Genomic DNA, 19,812 nt, shown 5'->3' with positions numbered 1-19,812 from the left:
CCTGAACTTGCAATTAGCCTTTTCTATCATGATCAATATCCCTTGATAGCAGTATTTTCTGTGGATTCACTTCATCCCTTTTTAAAACAATGATGGCATTATTACCAGATCTTACTTTTTGGATCAAAAGTCCAAGAATCTCTCTACAGTAGGGCTTCCATTTTCCTAAGGATTTGAGGCATAGGATTCCCACAAAAGTGGGGTAACAGCAATTTATAAAACCTCTCCTTTTAGCTCAGAGAATATCTCTCTAGTTCCTTCAGAGCAACTCTGTGGTCAGTTTACAAATAGTTAGAGAACTGTTTTCTCTAGGAATCTCTAAGTCCTCTAGCACAACTCTGGCCAACTTCTGGTGGAAAGTGATAATAGATTTGCACTACAGATTAATCAAATCCACAAATTATCAACCCACCAAAGTTAAACCCCCAAATGTAGAGAGCTGACTGCACTGTCTGTCTTAGAAACATAACTCTCCCATAATTAAGTTCTTATCAACATTCTCCATAATTATATAATTATGTGTATGTCCTATATAAAAATGAAAATGTAGTTCTGAGAATATCTATGTCAAATTATTAAAATTGATCATGTGTTACTCATGTTATCCAAATGATTTTGGATTTAGAAATTTTCAAAAAGTTACGTAAGTGTGGTCCTTCAAGGTATCTTCTTAGCAAGTTGAATGCTGATATTCTTAAATGCACAAGAAACAGATCAGGGAAAGGACTCTCTTCTGTCTAAGATGGTGCTGCCATAAAATTCAATAACTTAAATAGTTATAACTGTTTCCCTTTGATGTATAAAATATTTAGCTTGATCAAATGAATGAGTAACACATGCTTCCCCTTTAAAGTACAGACACACAGATTGTGAACATCTCCTGGGCGCCTGAGTTTGTACAGCCTAATAGCCATGGAATAAAAATGCAGTGCAGACTAGGCATCTTGACAATATAACTGTTGAATAGATTGTCTATATTTTCAAAATGAGGATGACTTTCTGTAATGAATTAAGCATGCTTAAAGTTGTTTCAATCGATGGATTGGAGCAGGAGTGTGCACCTTGAAGGAGCTGTGGGGTGGCAACGGCCGACATGGGCTGGTCCATGAGGTCACAAAGAGTCGGAAGTGACTGAATGAATAAACAACAACAAAGAGTGTGCAAAGTACATGAATGGGGCTGCATGTGCTCACACCCCAGGTTGGTTGCATGGTCCTGGATTCCTCCAGGATCCCTAGGCCACTGTTTCTGTGGGAAAGAAAGATGAAATTGCCTCTTGGCAATTTATCTTTCTAAATACATTAGAACCCCTACCATGTTTCCCTGAAAATAAGACAGTGTCTTATATTATTTTTTTACTCCCAAAGATGTGCTAGGTCTTATTTTCAGGGGATGTCTTATTTTTCCATGAAAAAGAATTCACTTTTATTGTTGAACAAAAAAATGAACATTTATTCTATAATGTACAGTAGTTGTCATCACAAACCAACATAACCAAACCAGACAAACTGTGACTCCTGTGAAGAATTTCTTGTTACTACTATTATTTCCATATACAACTGGTATATACATTTACCAATCCTGCATGCTATGGTGTTTGTTTGGCGGGCGCCGGGCATGCTTCCAAACAAAAACTTTGCTAGGTCTTACTTTCGGAGGAGGCCTTATATTTAGCAATTCAGCAAAACCTCTACTAGGTCTTATTTTTTTGGGGATTTCTTATTTTTGGGGAAACGGTATGCACTATTTAATTGGAAAATAATTACAATCAGATCTCCACATTTCCAGATTTAATTTTTGCAGCTTTGGTTATTCATAGATTTGTTTAAAATGTTCTCTTTCGGAATCCACCAGACATTGGATGCAAAAATGCACTGCTGGATCCAGTGATTCCTGGAAATAACACTTTTATAGGCATTTATACTTTCTCCAGTCCAGTTCTGTGGTGAACATCTGGTGGAAGTTGAACATAGTGGTGTGCTGTGGCATCAAGAGATTCTTAAAGAGGTGTTCTCTTAGATTTAAAAAATCCTGTTCTTTTTAATTCACAGTTTTTCCACTGTACTCCTAATTCCCATAAATATGGGTAGCATTCAGTACTTTTTTAAAAAAACAAACAAACACCCTGAATGAATTTTTGTTGTCTTTGTTTATTTTAATTATTTTGGCAGTCAATTTAGCCCCTGGAACCTTTGGGACAATGTAAATAAATAACCCATCTATTCTCTGCAATTGCCTGCATCTGTCCTGAGGTATGCACAGGTCTCCAAAGGAGAGTTTGATCTGGATGTAAAAGGATAAATGACACATATTAGATTGTTTTTTAAAAAGCAGCAACACGTTTCCCAATAATGAAGCATTACAGTTTCTCAAAACATTCCATAACAGACTTTAAAATGGGGATGAGGAGTATGTGGTCCTCTAGAGCAGTGGTTCTCAACCTGTGGGTCCCCAGGTGTTTTGGCCTAGATCTCTCAGAAATCCCAGCCAGTTTACCAACTGTTAAGATTTCTGGGAGTTGAAGGCCAAAACATCTGGGGACCCACAGGTTGAGAACCACTGCTCTAGAGGTTGTTGGACTACCATCCCATGTTCCTCTTCATTAGGTATAGTCCCAGTGGACACTTTTGTCCACTTCCATACCCATCACTTAAAGTCACCATACTCCCAACAAGATGAAGCTATCAAACTGCAGTTTATGAAAACATTTAACAAATTCACAGAAAAGTATTTATTAACAAATCTTGGTAGTGACTAATTTATAATGCAGCATCCAGATCCATGCTTACACTATTGTCTTCCTACACCTTTTCCTTAGGACTGAACATTGCAAATAGGAGGAGGCATGGGTCACAGTGATAGATTTTGAACCTTTGAGTACATTCCTAATTCATCCTTGCTCTGTTTAGAACCTTAAACTGTTACTACTACAACTATTTCAAATTTTTGTTCATTTATAATTTGCCATCAGAATTTGCATTATGTGCACTCCCTAATTAAGTTGCTTTAAAAGCTTATTCTTATTCTTTATTTGTCAGTCTTCAGAACATAAAATGACTCTTTATTGGTTTTCTGCATCTGATTGTGATGCCTCCCACTCTGGAACCTTTCTAGATGCTGAGATTAGAGTTTTGAAGTGTGTTTGACACCCACAGAGCTGTATAACTCTAAATCATGTTGATTAAATCCTATCTGAACTTCAAAAAGTTATTATTATTATTTTACAATTTCAAGAATCTCTGAGGTGGCATGGAAGTGTGTGTGAGAGAGCTGTTCGAAAATGACTTGAAGCTCCTAACTCCTTTGGTACCCTTCTATGCATGGCAGGCCTCCCATTATTTTTAGAGTATTTGATCTAAGCTAGACTCTGCTAATGGAATAATGAGGCTGGATTGGTTGGTTTTTGGGAGGGGTTTGGAGTTTGGTTTTTTGTTTCTAATTTTCCTGTCTTCCTTCAAGTCCATCATATTATTTTCTATATAGTTCTATACGGCCTTCCATCATTTGAGAGCAGGCAGTGGTGTTAATGGTGGCTTTTTCAAGCAGGAGGAGAGTCTGGAATAGGAAAAATATCATAATTTCCTCGGTTTTTCTCTTACTAGGCTCTATGCAGTGGTTCCCAAACTTTGGTACTCCTGATGTTTTGGACTTCAGCTCCCACAATCCTTAGCAAATAATAACCTGGCTGGAATTTCTGGGAATTGAAGTCCAAAACAACTGGAGGACCAAAGGTTGGGAACCACTACTCTACAGGTACCCTTTCCATGTGTAAAAGTTCCCACTCACAAAATATCAAGCTAAAATTAACAAAATGTTAACTATACTTGGATCTGGCTACAGAATGTTTATAGCTCATTGACAATCTGAAGAATTTCTGTGTGAGTAACCCAGCATATGACTGCACCTTAATACTGGAAAGGTTTTTAAAAGAACCATTTGGTAGTTTTTAGTCAGTTTAGGTAACCAGAGGTTAGCACTGATTGTCCTTATGATCAGCCATTGGAGTATATTTCACTAAAGTATAATGTTATTAAATGATTATATTCCATGTGATTATATTCCATGTGTATTTCATGACATCACAGAATCTACTTATGGCCATCAGTCATCGGTGGCTGTATGAAATACAAGGTATGCTTCTTAGAAAATCTGTAAATATAAATGACAATATTAATATATTGCATCATAGGTGTGAACAGCAGTTCTACAAGTATCCAGGCAAGTACCGTTATGCTTTTAGGAATGCTGATTCCAGAAGCTTACCAAATAAGTCTTGGGAAGGCATGGGATTCCTTTCAGATAAGTTGTTTCTTCTTAAGAGATTAAACTAGCATATGTGATTGGTCAGTTAAGTAACACAAATTCCATTTTGTACATGCTTTATTTTAATCAAGGAAAATAGAATGCTAGTAGCTCCCTGACTTGGCAAGCCTAGGTTGTGGTTTCTATAATTAGAGTTGCAACTATAGCATGGTTAAAGTACTGTGGAAGCCACATTTAGAATGCTGATCTGTAGTTCCGGTTCCCTTCCTGTTGGGATAGATTCTCAAAAGAAGAAGGCCTGCAGGTGGCAGCTAACTCGATTAGGGAATCTGATCTCGGGTATTTAGAGCTCCCAGGACCATCCCAGGAGCCAATGATACAGCTGAAAAGGCAAATGAGAGAGATACACAGCAGGGTGAATCGGAATGGGAAAAAGACCATCAAAGCTGTATCACTTTCTAAATAGGAATTTCACATAATCTGATTTCCCACCTTTTTGTTGTTGTTACGTGCCTTCACATTGTTTCAACTTATGACAACCCTAAGATGAACCTATCAATTAAACCCTGGTCTCCAGAGTCATAGTTCAAACAACTATACCACCTGGGCTGTCTTTTTCTTTATAGGAAACAATAAATGAAATATGCATTGTATACTCCAGAAGTGTTGTGCCACAACTGTTACATTATCACCATAGCTAAATGGGTCAGTAGTGGTGATGAAACTTACAGTCCACAATATGCATTTGATTTATATCTTTCTTTCTCTCTATATTAGACTCAAAGCAGCTTAACTTGTAGGTTAAAATAAAATAACTAAAACATCCTGTAGTACAAAACTGTAGAAAGTATTGAACAACAATCTATTGAAATTATTTTTAAATGTCTTAAACACATTAAAAACAGAACACCCATTGCACATCCTCATATCCCAACCACTTAAAGGCCGAAAGCCTGTTTAAATGAGAAAATATTTGCCTCGCAATGGAAATAGAGTAGAGAGCCAGTCCATCAAACTTCAGTTAGAAACTATGGTTATAACTGAGGGTTAGGCACTGAGGAGGGTCTTTCCTGCATCTCCACCAAACTCCCTAGTGATGTTGGTGAGACTGAGAGAAAGCCTTCCCTGAAGATCTTGAGGGTTGGACATGCTCATATAGGGACATACCGGTTTTCATATAGTCTGGACCTAAGTGTGGTAGAGTGGAGGTTTTTAAGCAGAGGCTGAATGACCATCTGTCAGGGGTGCTTTGGTTGCACGCTCCTCCAAGGCAGGGGGTTGGAATGGATGGCCCTTGTGGTTCTTTTCAGCTCTATAATTCTATTATTCTAACCAATTTATGACAACTTGGAGAGAACCTTGTTGGGGAAGGCTGTTTTAATTAAACATTTTTTCCTTCTCTTATTCAGATGTCTTGTTAGAAGGCTATAATTTGAATAGTGCAGTGATGATTTGTCTATTTATGTGGTCATAACTAAGTAGGGGGAAACTCATGGCCGAGTCTTCCAAGGCGTTGGGCCTGTAAGTGACTGTAGAGACCTATTCTGTATTCACATGGTATTTCGCAATGAGGACATACATTTCCAGATGGAAGGTGGTCATGACAAGGGTTTGCTAGATGTGCCTTTTGTCTTCCAGTCATGCCTCTTCGAATTCCACAGCACTGTTAGTAACAGCAGACCTCCAGTTAGAGAACATTTTCCATCCTTGAGCCGAGAGTAAAGCAACTGATTTGACTGGGCACTCAGATAATGTGGTCAGTCCAGCAAAGTTGATGGTGGAGAATAATCACTTCAGTGTTGATAGTCGTTGATTTTTCCAGAATGCTGATGTTTTTCTACCTGTCTTCCCAATAGACTGTCTTCCCAAGAGATTAATGTAGAATCATATATGTATGTATACAATACAGCCACTGGATCCATAGAGGATATGTGCTAAGACCCATTGTGGAAAAATCAAAATGGTGGATAATACTGAGTTTTTTATTTTAACTAGACTTGAATTGCACTGGAGGACCTGGAGAGCCAGCAAACTATTCCAGGGATATTGGGGGGTGGGGGGATATTTTTTTAAAGAGTAAGTGAAATCATGGATATTGAGTATGTTGATAAGAGAAAGGTATTCTGTCAGAGCTGTCAGTTCACAATTTCCATAATTGTGTTCTGCTAAGGACCTTCTTTCACCTTATATCTAGATAACTGTTTGAATAGGTGGCGGAAATGGAATGGTGATGTGCAGATTTAAAGTCTGAGTTGCAATTTACACCAATTTCCGCTTTGGTTTTCTTTTCCTAATTTACGTTCTCTCTCTTCCTACCCGCCCTAACTGAACCCTAGCTGAGAAAGCTGCTTATTAACCTCCACAGAGTCTCAACAAGCTATCACTGTACACTATCCTTTACAGATTGCTCCTGAATATGGCTAGCTGAGTCAAAGTTCACATACCTCTCACCCCAAGGGGCCAGGAGAGAGGCATGATGCTCTTTTTAACTCTAAAAGGAAAGAACCCAAATAATGAAGTGGGAGGAAAGTCAGCTCAGTTATTCTAATTTGCTTCAAACACAGGTCAGAAATACCTGAATGTTGAACCTTATTGAAGATTTATTTATTTATTTATTTATTTATTTATTGTGTCAGAAGTGAAGTTAGGGTACAAGTTGTAACGTATTTGAAAACACAATGTTAAAAACTTGGCATTATACTAAATGTTCTTTGATCAGTAGCTGGCCACTTGGAGTGCCTCTGATGTTGCTATAAGAAGGTCCTCCATTGTGCATGTGACAGGGTTCAGACTGCATTATAGTGGGTGGTCTGTGGTTTGCTCTTCTCCACACTCGCATGTCATGGATTCCACTTTGTAGACCCATTTCTTAAGGTTGGCTCTGCATCTCATGGTGCCAAAACGCAGTCTGTTCAGTGCCTTCCAAGTCGCCCAGTCTTCTGTGTGCCCAGGAGAGAGTCTCTTATCTGGCATCAGCCACTGATTAAGGTTCTGGGTTTTAGCCTGCCACTTTTGGATTCTCACTTGTTCAGGTGTTTCTGCGAGTATCTCTGTAGATCTTAAAAAACTACTTCTTAAAAATCTTATTCTCTGGATGGGCCGGAGATGTCAATGCCTTGGTCTTTTCATGGCTGGCTGCTACTTCCCAGCAGATGTCAGGTGGTGCAATGCCGCTAAACAGTATTATTTCTCCAGTGGTGTGGGTGTAGATATCCTGTGATAATGTGGCGTGTCTCAGTAAGAGCCATATCCACTGTTTCAGTGTAGTGAGATGTATTCCACACTGGGCATGCATATTCAGCAGTAGAGTAGCAAAGTGCAAAGGCAGATGTCTTCACTGTGTCTGGTTGTGATCCACAGGTTGTGCCAGTCAGCTTTCGCACGATGTTATTTCTAGTGCCCACTTTTTACTTGATAGTCAAGCAGTTCTTCTTGTAAGTCCGAGCACAGTCCAGGGTAACTCCCAAATATTTTGGTGTGTTGCAATGCTCTAGTGGGATTCCTTCCACCAGAAGCAACATAATGAAGATTAAAGATTGCAGACAACACCTGTATACTCTTGAGTAGGCCAAGACTGCTCTTTAGTTATTATTACTTAATGTAAGATTGCTTAGTGTAAAATCTGGGACATTGTATCTGGCAGAGAGCCAAGTGAGAGTGCCATCATCATAATTTAGGAAAGACAATAGAGAGTTATTAGGTACTTTATCACATGGGGCAAGCAAACTGCAGTTGCTGTAGTACAACAGTGTCTCTTCTTTGGCTGGAAATTATCCTCTTGAACTGTTCTCTTGCCTGGGAACAGCTTAGAAAGTGTCTCTTTTACATAAATAAAGACAAATTTGGTTTTGTATAAGAAATACAGAAAAGGACAACTCCATGCGATAAGTCGCATTGTTATTCTCCTGCAATTGTAATTTGCCTTCTTCAGGTGATACATTTCTCAGAGTATTGGGCTGCGACTCAGTGAATCAGGGTCTAGTCCAGTAGTTCTCAACCTGTGGGTCCCCAAATGTTTTGGCCTTCAATTCCCAGAAATTCTAACAGCTGGTAAACTGGCTGGGATTTCTGGGAGTTGTAGGTCAAAACATCTGGGGACCCACAGGTTGAGAACCACTGGTCTGGTCCTTACTAAGCCAACTTACTGACCTTGAGCCATTCACACCAAGCATAATCTACAGTTTTTGCTGTAAGAAGAAAGTGGGGACCATCAGTGTCATGTATGCCACTTTGATTTCATTGGAGGAAAGATTAGGTACAAATGTAGCAAATATATTAATTCATCTTCAAATCAGACTAGTAATAGCTAAGTACTATCGATGACACATATTCAGTATTTGATCTTTATCCTAAAGATGTGTTAGCTGTTAATGTGGGATTTGTGTATTGATAGTGTTTAAATGCAATTTGTGTCTTGCTTGTATTGCATACTGATTGCATCATCCAGAGTGTACTATAGTCTGGAAAGAGTTAATTACTAAGAAGCTCTGATGACCTTGATGTGTGGCTGGAACCAGGGAGGAGTGTCCAGACACAGGTGTTTGTGCATTGCTGATTGAGTTCAGTTCTGTTCTGTGTTGAGTGCTGTCTGCCTAGGTGTTAAGTCCCGTGTCCACTGTCTGCAAGCCTGTTTGTCTTGATTATTACTGCTTACAGTAAAACTTTGTATATAGTTTTACTAACGTCTCTGGGTGTCACTTCGTTCTGCGTTCCACTGATTCCATGCAACTACTGCTGTGCTGCAAATTATTCTGACATTAGCAGCATCTGAATTTCAGGGAGGTCATTATCCCAGAGATTGCTTAAGATCCTAAGAATCTAAGGAAGGATTAGTACCAGAACTACTTTTTAAAAAATGCTTAAATGCTATATTCTGCTATATTTTCTGATACTTTGCTATATTTTTCTTATAAGAGATTTTATGAGTTTTCCTTTCCATTCTGATTTTAGATTGGTCGTCTAGTAATTGGTCAAAATGGAATTCTCTCTACTCCAGCTGTCTCCTGTATTATTAGAAAAATAAAAGCAATTGGTGGTATCATTCTGACAGCAAGTCACAACCCAGGTGGACCTAATGGAGATTTTGGTATCAAATACAACATTTCAAATGGAGGTAATTTTGACCCTGTACCTCACCTCTCACCCTGGATTACTTCCCACCGGGAACCACAGCTACAATGCCTCATCTAGTTTTCCCACTATAATGTGGGAGCTATGCCTCAACCCCTGTAAAAGTGGAGGTTAGATTGTACAGATATATATGTATGTATACAGTACAACCCCCATATCTGTATCAGAAATATATTCCTGAATTTACAGCGGGAACAGGAAACCGTGGATAATTGCAAACCCTATTGAAATGAACAACTGTTGCTGGAAGTTACTAGAGAGTTGATCTGGTGAACCTAGAAACTGAGCAAAGAAGGGGAAGTACTGGGCAAAACAGGCACATGTGATACACCCACACCCAGCCCCCAAATATGCTACTTCCCTTTGAACATTCACATGGTAGCCCCATCCTCGGGAGGTGAGTAACAGTGGGGGAATAATGTGTGGCCCTACAGATGTTGATGAACCTTCACTCCCATTATGCCTCATCATTGACTAATGACTAGGCTCACCCCATATGGGAAACTGCCATACAGTAACATGGAAAGTATGTATATTGTGAACACGTGTTTCTCCAGTGCAGAAGGTGATGTTTCTGGAACCTAAAATGACAGCATGTGAAATAATTGGGATATTTCATATATAATTAGGACATTTTGGGAGTCTTAGTCCAGAAAAGTTATTTTTCCAGATACTGTCCTCAGTTCATAATGAAAGTGAACTGTCCATTTGGATTTCCAAGGTGTCTGTGTTCCCCCACTCACACAAATGTACTTGTACTTGTATCATGGGATTTTGCAAATTTGATTTTTGACAACAGCAGAGTTTTATATTAAGATTAAAAATACCAATATAAAATCTTCTCCTTTCTAACTTTTTTTCCCAGGGTCACACTTTCACTGTATACCTTTCAAAGCTAACTTGGCCTCAAGTGTTCTGTCATTAATACCTGCTTTTTCCTACTAGGACCCGCCCCTGAAGGCATTACTGACAAAATTTTCCAGATTAGCAAAACTATTGAAGAGTATGCTATATGCCCAGATTTAAATGTCGACCTCAGTACCATTGGGAAACAGCAGTTTGATTTAGAAAATAAATTTAAACCATTTACAGGTAAGCAAAATCTGTTTTCTTTTTTATATTAATTACCGTAATTGGATATTACTTTCCACAATAATAATCCTGCTGATGTAACTAGCAATTCGGATATTTTGTAGGGTGGCCAGATGCAAAAGAGGACAGGAAACTTTTAACAGTCACAGTTCCCTTAAAAGCAACAGTATTAAAGATGCAGGGGTTATCCTTTTATGCCTAATCATTTCCTGTTTTAAACATTTAATGATTTGCAAATGTTTACCCTTCCTGTTGCTCCTTATTTAACTGAAAGTATAAATTATTTCCCCAAATATCAATAGAACTTTTTTAGGCAGAAAGGTTGGCATTTTATAAACTGTTACTTAAACTGCTATGACTAAATTTTATATTTACATTTATTTTCTTTTAAGGTCATATTAGCAATTAACAACATTGGAAATATTGAAGAAGGGTAGTGGCTGTTTGTTGAAGTTTTTGCATGTGTTCTTTTTTCTCTACAAAACAATAAAGTGATAGGTGACAGGTAGCAGTATTCAAAATGAATGCCATTTATAGACAAAATTATTTTCTTTTTATCTTTATTAAAAGACGGTCAGGGCACTTACTTGAGTATCTGTTTTTGTTTAATGTTTGTTCAGATAGTAACTTCTTTCCTTTTTATTTTCCAGTTGAAATTGTGGATTCGGTAGAAGCTTATGGCAACATGTTGAGAAATATTTTTGATTTTAGTGCACTAAAGGAGTTACTCTCGGGTCAAAACCATCTAAAGATTCGAATAGATGCTATGCATGGAGGTATGCAAGATAAATTAAGAAATGCAGCTACTGCACTTTGAAACTATTTGATTATATATATATTTATTTTGAAAAAAGGGGATTTATATTATAGTCCTTCTTCCACTTCTTTGGAAACAAATCCCAGTGGTTGATGTCATGATTCATATTATTATTGCAATAGTTTAAAAGTGTTAGCAGGACTTACCAGCACACAAATTCCTTGAATTGAAATACAGTTAGCTCTCTGCATTTGCAGATTTAACTTTTCTGGATTTGATCATTCACAGATTTGATTCATATGTTCTCTTTAGGAATCTTTAGGTCACTGGTTCTCAACCTGTAGGTCCCCAAGTGTTTTGGCCTATAACTCTCAGAAGTCCCAGCCAGTTTATCAGCAGCTAGGATTTCTGGGAGTTGAAAGCCAAAACATCTGGGGACCCACAGGTTGAGAACCACTGCTCTAGGTCCTCCAGTATGACTCTATGGACCACTGAATGTTGATCTTACAATCATGCTTGAAGAGAACACATATCTAGGCATTTGTCAGTCTTCCACTGCAATTCTATGATGAATTTCCAATGGAAAATGACCATAGGGTTATGCTAAAGGACCTTGAAATACCTAGAAAAAGGAATTTTATCTCAAGTAAAAGAAATTCACTATTTTTCCACTTTCATGGGGGTCCTGGATCCCAGCCCCTGCAAACATGGAGGAGCTCCTTTGCTGTTGAATTCTTTTCTCTTCATCAATCTGAGGAATTAATACTTCAATGTATATTGGAAAAACTTGTGAGAAGCCTATTGATAACTTTCATTAAAAATCAAATAATCAAACATTCCTAAATAATCAAAGATTTTATAGCAAAAGCTAAATTGTGATTGATTTTTTAAGTTAGTAATTTACACCTATCTGTTCCTTTGTCCATGCATTGCTGAATCAGTTGTTGGTCCTTATGTAAAAAAGATCCTCTGTGAAGAGCTTGGAGCCCCAGCAAATTCAGCCGTGAACTGTATCCCTCTTGAGGACTTCGGTGGACACCATCCTGATCCAAACCTCACTTACGCTGCTGATCTCGTTCAGACTATGAAGACAGGAGAGTATGATTTTGGAGCAGCTTTTGATGGAGATGGGGTACGTTTCTCTATCCTTCTAGTCCTCCCCTCTCCTGCCCTTTTTAAATGAAAGCACAGTTCTTGCTTACATCTGGAACTACAAACAGTTCATGCTTTCATAAATAGCTGGAACTCTAGGTAAAAACAAACTGAATTTACATTGAACTTTTCAGAGCTGTGAAGGAAACATATTCAGTGCTGAATATCACTTCAGAAAGTTGTAGTTTGTATGTTTTTATTAGCAAAACCGGAAAGAATTATGATCAACATACTAGAAGTTATGGCAGGTTGTCTCCCGTCAGTGTCCTTCCAGATTTTTTGGACTTCATCTCTCAGTACATTCTGTCCTCATGTCTAATATTAAAAAATAATGAATGTTATAGTAAAAAATAACTGTACAGCCAAAAGTTCCCCACCCTGGTCAAAGGTGACCACAATGTTAAAAAAAAAGTTGACATCTCAGCTCAACACTATCGCCACAAAATAAAGCTTTTTAAAAAGATAGCTGAGATTCTTGAGCACCTATGAAAATATGTATTCACAGTCATATGTTTTGTTTAATGTTCTTCATTTTCCGGAGGGATAGTAATGTCAATCATACACTATTCAAAATAATCACTATAACATCCAACATATGTGTCCATTGGGTTCTCCCCCTAATAATACTACTGAAATAATCTATACAAATAACTTTTGCCAACCTAGCAGTTTGAAAACATGCAAATGTGAGTTGATCAATAGGTACCGCTCCGGTGGGAAGGTAACGACACTCCATGCAGTCATGCCAGCCACATAACTTTGGAGGTGTCTATGGGCACCACCGACTCTTGGGTTAGAAATGTTCCCCAGAGTCGGACTTGACTAGACTTAATGTCAAGGAGAAACCTTTACCTTTTATATAAATATAACATCTGCAGATGCCCAGTTTTTCTTTTGCATCTACTACCTCCATCATTGTATGATAGTATTCAATTAAATTGCACTTGTATGCAGTCCTAGAACTACACCATTCATTGTCTTTCCACAAGCAAGTCCCAGTGACTTCAATCTTTTAGACTCAGCTGAGTTTTCAGGAAGTTTACAGTTAATGCCTAGCTGTATTGCCAAGCTAAAAAATATGTTTTGCCTCTGTCTTCATTAGGATCGCAACATGATTCTTGGAAAACATGGATTCTTTGTGAATCCCTCAGATTCCGTAGCTGTAATTGCTGCAAATATTTTTAGTATTCCTTACTTTCAACAAACAGGAGTTCGAGGATTTGCCCGAAGCATGCCCACAAGTGGTGCAATTGACAGGTAGGAACTAAAAGGTCAAATTTCTTTCTTTTTAAGTCTTTGACTTTAATTGATTTTGCTCTTTAATTGTGGGTGAGTCAAAGGGATATATGGACACTTATATTCTCACATCATTTATGGTTTTGGGGAGGGGCGAGGGGGGATGTTGTCTAAGATCTGGAGTGTGGAATAACAGAAATCAAAGTAATCTCTGTTCAGTGAAATGAATTGATTTCATAAAACAGTTTGATCCCAGTATGGTTGGGACTAGTATACACAATTTTGTTTATCCACATGCAACAAAATATGTCATTTCTATGTATTTTCTAGGTCCTCCAGCACAAATATATGATATTTTTGGATCAGAAGTCCTTCATTTCAATAGTTTGCTATTATCCATGCTTTTGAGTATCCATGTAAAGACTGGGAACATAACCCCACAGATATTGGGGGGCGGGATTCTATTTTATCTCAAACTTTAAAGTGCCGCTCATTATATAAACCAGGACTGGGAATCACATGGTCATCTTTTTTTCTCCATATAATTTTTATTACAAGGAATGGGGAAGGGTACAAGAGTTGATATTGAACAGGGGCATTTTTAACACCTTACATCTTCATCTTCTTCCATTGTTATCTAATACAAAAAGGGGTTTTGTTATCTCTGGTAGATAAACTTTCCAGGATCCCTTGGATATAATTGGGGATCCTCTTATTCTTGTCACTAAATTCTCTATTTTTTCTTTTCTTGTTATTCCTACATCCCTGTACTGCTAATTTTCCTTTAATGCTGTAAAACACCCAATATTTTCATTTTCTTTTTTTCTTTTAAATAGTCAATAAAAGCCTGCAATTCTTTCTCAAATTTGGAAGGATCTGCCAATTGTTTAAGCCTAGTCAGTTTGTCCATCTCTGCCATATCAAAACATTATTGTAATCCATTAGTCTAGGGTAGGAATTGCTTCTAGTTTCCAATACTAAGCATGAAAATATAGGGTCCAATTCCTGCTCAAGTAGTTGAGTAGTTTATGGCCTCACCTCACCTCACCTCATGCCACCCCTGTTGCATTAACCCTGTATTTCAACACAGCAAAGGGTGAGATAGGATGAGGACAATGGGCACTCAAATTTAAAGTCTGCTCCTCTACATGAAATGAACTTCTAGCATTTCTGGGAATGAGGCACTTAGAATTTTTATATCTGAAATTATTTCAGTGATAATTTTGCCTCCCACACCTCCCGTCCTTGGATATCTAAACTGTATTTCTAAATGCCCAATTGAAATGTTCATTGCTCAATGCTACAAATGTAGTCACTGAAGGAAAATGTCATGGGGGTGTTAAATTCTTATTTGAGGGAGTAATATTCTCATCTTACCTTCCTTGTATTTTGGAGACCCTACTGAAGAAGAGCATGTGGTTTCTTTGTTGATACTATTCCATCTGTGGAACTCACTAACTGGTGATTTGGCTGATTAACTCACTACTTAGATTTAGTAGGATACTTACAACCTTCCTCTTTCAATGCATCCTCCTTCCTTTTGGAGTGATATCTGCGGGTCTTTTTTTTTAAACAGCTGGTTGGAATTCTTTCAGCCTGTACTGTGAAGAATTGATGCTTTAACTTCCTTTTATTAGTTCTATTGTAATTCATATTGTCAGCCATGTCAGCAGCCAGTTTGTTGATTGAGAGTAAAAGTGTGTACATGTAAATATATACCTTCATAAGAAAGTTAAAAAATAAGTTGAAAAATTAATAATAGGCCAAATATTGGATGGAAGAGCCTGGACTTACCTAATGAGATTTTGACTTTTTTTTCTCTTCTTGCCAAACAAAACAGCTTTTGAGATTTGTCTCCGGTTTCAAAAGCGTCCTGTCATGTAACATGAGTGGCTTTTACTTAGGAAAGAAAGTCCAAAGAGGCCCTTTTCAGCCCATAGATCAGGCTGTGTAGTCCTTTGGGACCTGACCTTGCTGGGCAGTGTTCTCCAAAATGTTGAAATCTGATTACTTTCGCTCCTTAGATGATGGCTTGAATCCAGTAAATGTGCATTCCTAAAAGCGGTATGATCTGAAATGTTTATGAAAACTCTGCTTCCATTTCAAAATATCCATTGATCTATCAAAGTCTGCCAGTCATATTGTTGATTATTTTATTACAAATTTGATTGTCCATTTTTCCCTTCTCCCATCTGCTTGAAAGGTACAAAGGCCTTGAATGCTGAGCGAGGGGAAAGGAAGAAAGGAAGGGTATAAATTCAGTAACTAAATAAATCTATGGGGCAAGTGAGAAATGTTGCTGTTTGATTTTTTAATTTATTTTGTGTAAAAAGCATTGCATAAATAAATGAGTATAAAACTTATAAAATAAAGAGAGTACAAGCAGCTAAATAATTTTAGACCATAAACGAGCAACGGCCACTGCATTGTTTTCCTCTATGCATGAAGCAGGACATTGTGGGCAAGCACACAGATGCTAAGTTGTTTGTTCTGCTCCACAATCACACACAGTGTAGGATTCTTCTAGGTAGTGCCATTTTGCCAGGTTGTCTTTTGATCTGCCAACACGACTTCTGAGTCTGTTCAGGGACTTCCAAGTTTCCCATTCTTGGTTTGCCCCTGGAGGAAGACACTCCTGGGGGCATCCAGTTGGAAATTCCAGATTTTTTCTGCCCATAGGGATATTTTTTGCTGTTGCTGGAGGAACGTTAAAAGGGGTGGTGGTTCTCATGAAATTTTTCCTTGATTTAAGTCTACTGGGAGGAAAGCAGATAGACATACAGCGGGTGGCTTTCACAGTATTCAGCCTTATTTCTCTTGCAGTTGGCAGCAAATTCCCATCACACATCGGGGGGGGGGGGGGGCAATGCCAGTAGCGTATAAAGTCTGTCAGCAGGTGTAGGTTTAAGACATCCTGTAATTATTCTACATGTTTCATTCAGTGCTAAATTCACCTGCTTCGTGTGGGCAGATTTATGCCAGACGGGGCAGGCATACTCAGCAGTTGCATAAGACAAGGCCAGGACTGATGTTCTTATTAATTTTGGGTCTGCACCCCATGCACTATCAGTAAGTTTCTGCAGGATGTTATTGCATGTGTGTTATGCTGGATGACCATTAATGTATACAAAGATTAAGTTCACAAAGTACAGAACTTGTTAATAATATCAAGAACATTATTCTCTACTAAAGTCATATCAGCACTGACATGTTTTCCCAGTAAATCATGGATTGGCTACACTCATTTTGTCTTTTGCAGGGTAGCCAAAGCTACAAAGATTGCATTATATGAAACACCAACAGGTTGGAAGTTCTTTGGAAATCTCATGGATGCAAACAAACTTTCTCTGTGTGGAGAGGAGAGTTTTGGTACTGGTAAGGATACATTCTACATGTCTAATGGTTTACCTTTCATTCATACCACATTCTGGCTTCTGAAACGCAAGTAAAAATAACCAACAATAATCTACCAGATGAAATACAACACACTTGAAGCAATCAAGCAGTATAAAATGTATGTCAAATGTTGATCTAAGCTCCTGTTGACTGCAGTGCCCATGCTGCTGTGGGAATCTGGGGATTGACGTCTGAAAATACTTTTTCAAATTCTGAGGATACCTAGAGCAGTTATGCCCTGAAAGCTTCTCATGTCAGATCTCTCTCACCAGTTAAAATAATGGCATCCTTATTTGCCCCGTTAATGGAAAAACAAAAGTATTGCTTGCTAGAAACAACAAACTCTGGTAATTACTCTGACTTAATAACTCAGGACAGTGTGCATTCACACAACAATAATGACACAACTTGTGGGTTTTAAAATGCACTCTTAACTTGAATAATTTGATAATAATTAATTGAACTTGTAATCTCAGTAGTTTAGCTCCTTAGGCATCCAGAGTCACAGGGAAAAGACAAAGGGCAGGAGACAGGCTTTCAAGATGATAATATAGTGGCTTCACTCTTCTTCAGGAATACTTTCTGTATTATAAAAAATAGTCAGCTATTAAGAATGTCTAAAGGTTCACGTAAAGTGAGGTTGCTCTGGAATACAGCTGGCCTAGTCTCCTTGTCCTTATTTCTTGTTTTGTATTCTAGGCTATCTGGTTTTATAGGAAATATGTGCTAAGGTTCAACCAGATCACTATTAGTGTAGTTTCCATGGATGGAGGAATTTCCATCAGATGGAGAGATTGCCATGCTAGTAATAAGAGTTTACACTAAAGCGTTCTAGTAATTTGGATCTCACACTTGGGTCTTTCACTTCACCCACACTGTAATGTAGTTCCCATATGATTTTCTGAAATAAATTTTTGAGATGATGCCAATTCCCTCTTTTCATTTTTCCCGAAGTGTGGAGAAAAGGAAAATAGAGATCATCTGAGCAGTATAGAAAAGTTGTACATAAAGGCAACCGTTGCGGGTACACGAAACTCAAACTAACAAAGTACAATTAAGCTGAGCCATGAACTTGTATTTCATCAAGTTGTTTTCTCTTATTCACTTGTGATTTTTGTCTGCTGCAGGTTCAGATCACATCCGTGAAAAAGATGGACTCTGGGCTGTCTTGGCATGGCTCTCAATCATAGCTGTCCGCAAACAGAGTGTAGAGGAGATCCTGAAAGACCACTGGCAAAAATATGGGCGAAACTTCTTCACAAGGTGGGGTCATAATAATGGCTTCAATGAAGTTTATATGTTTTTTTATATTAATACACAGAATAGAACAGAATTAACAGGTGTTTCAAGTCAACTGTGGAGAAACAAACAACTATGGTGTTATTTGCAGTGGTGCTAGTAATTTAGAAATACAAACTGCATACCAGTGTTAAGAACCTATTATACCATATATACATATCTTTCCCTTTACTAGTTTCTTCTAAAGTAAAATATTGCACACATCTATGAAAAATAAAAAGAATGATCTTATGCAGATATCTCCAGGTGTTTGCCATTTTCATCCATCATTTTAAATTAAATTTATTTGCATTCAAAAGACATCTTGGTTAAATACAATAATGTTCCACTATAACAAAATCAGGAAATCAAGAAGATCAAAGGGGGGATATCCACACTAACCATTTTGTTGTTTATTTGTTCAGTCACTTCTGAGTCTTTGTGACCTCATGGACCAGGCCATGACAGAGCTCCCTGTTGGCCAACGCCACCTCCAGCTCCTTCAAAGTCAAGCCAGTCACTTCAAGGATAACATCCATCCACCTTGCCCTTGGTCAGCACCTCTTCCCTTTTCCTTCCATTTTCCCCAGCATCATTGTCTTCTCCAAGCTTTCTTGTCTTCTCATTATGTGGCCAAAGTACTTCATCTTTGCCTGTAATATCCTTCCCTCCAATCAGCAGTCAGGCATTATTTCCTGGAGTATGGACTGGTTGGATCTTCTTGTGGTCCAAGGCACTCTCAGAATTTTCCTCCAACACCACAGTTCAAAAGCGTCTATCTTCCTTCGCTCAGCCTTCCTTATGGCCCAGCGTTCGCATCCATAGGTTACTACAGGGAATACCATTGTTTTAACTATGTGGACCTTTGTGTGATGACTCTACTACCTTCACTATTTTATCATCATTGCTCTCCTTCCAAGAAGTTAACGTCTTCTGATGTTCTGGCTGCAGTCTGCATCAGCAGTAATCTTTGTGCCTAGAAATACAAAGTATTTCACTGCTCCACGTTTTCTCCCTCTATGTGCCAGTTATCTATCAGTCTGGTTGCTATAATCTTGGTTTTTTATGTTGAAGTGCAACCCAGCTTTTGCACTTTCTTATTTCACTTTGGTTATAAGTTTTTATAAATGTCCATAATTAAGTCCATTTGTAAATTTTGTCTATACTGCATTCTTTCAAATGTTATAAGCATTGCTAGAAGTTCCCTTCGTTAGCTCACAGATGAATAAAAATTACCTTTCCAGCAACAATATTAATGTTTTAGCAGTCAGTAGGATGCAAAAAACTCATTCCATCTTGGATTAGATTTGCATCTTTATCATTGACAATTCTATGAGGAGATGACATCCCCCCAATCTTAGCAGTGCATGTAGTTTTTTAAAAAATACTTGCAAGGCAGAAGTAGAGGAATCCCACAAATAACAAACAATTATTAGTATAACATAAATTTTAATTGTGCTTACCTTACCCCACATATTTAAGCCTGCCCATCTCTAAATCTTGTGCAA

The 19,812-nt window shown here is 38.1% G+C and overlaps 1 protein-coding gene across 1 annotated transcript in view; it reads left to right on the top strand.

Moving 5' to 3' along the window:
- pgm1 (phosphoglucomutase 1) overlaps positions 1 to 19,812 on the top strand; it is a 42,482-nt gene that overhangs the window by 17,464 nt on the left and 5,206 nt on the right. Inside the window, exons 2-8 of the mRNA XM_003220147.4 lie at positions 9,214 to 9,376; positions 10,339 to 10,485; positions 11,136 to 11,261; positions 12,184 to 12,374; positions 13,497 to 13,651; positions 16,890 to 17,005; positions 18,154 to 18,289. Of these exons, the coding sequence (XP_003220195.1) occupies positions 9,214 to 9,376; positions 10,339 to 10,485; positions 11,136 to 11,261; positions 12,184 to 12,374; positions 13,497 to 13,651; positions 16,890 to 17,005; positions 18,154 to 18,289 (1,034 nt within the window). The remainder of the gene's footprint in view (positions 1 to 9,213; positions 9,377 to 10,338; positions 10,486 to 11,135; positions 11,262 to 12,183; positions 12,375 to 13,496; positions 13,652 to 16,889; positions 17,006 to 18,153; positions 18,290 to 19,812) is intronic.

This window comes from Anolis carolinensis, chromosome 4 (assembly GCF_035594765.1).
Source record: "Anolis carolinensis isolate JA03-04 chromosome 4, rAnoCar3.1.pri, whole genome shotgun sequence".
In the NCBI taxonomy this organism is placed as follows: domain Eukaryota; kingdom Metazoa; phylum Chordata; class Lepidosauria; order Squamata; family Dactyloidae; genus Anolis; species Anolis carolinensis.
Note: the sequence above shows the minus strand (reverse complement) of the source record. Positions and strands in the feature narration are given on the sequence as shown.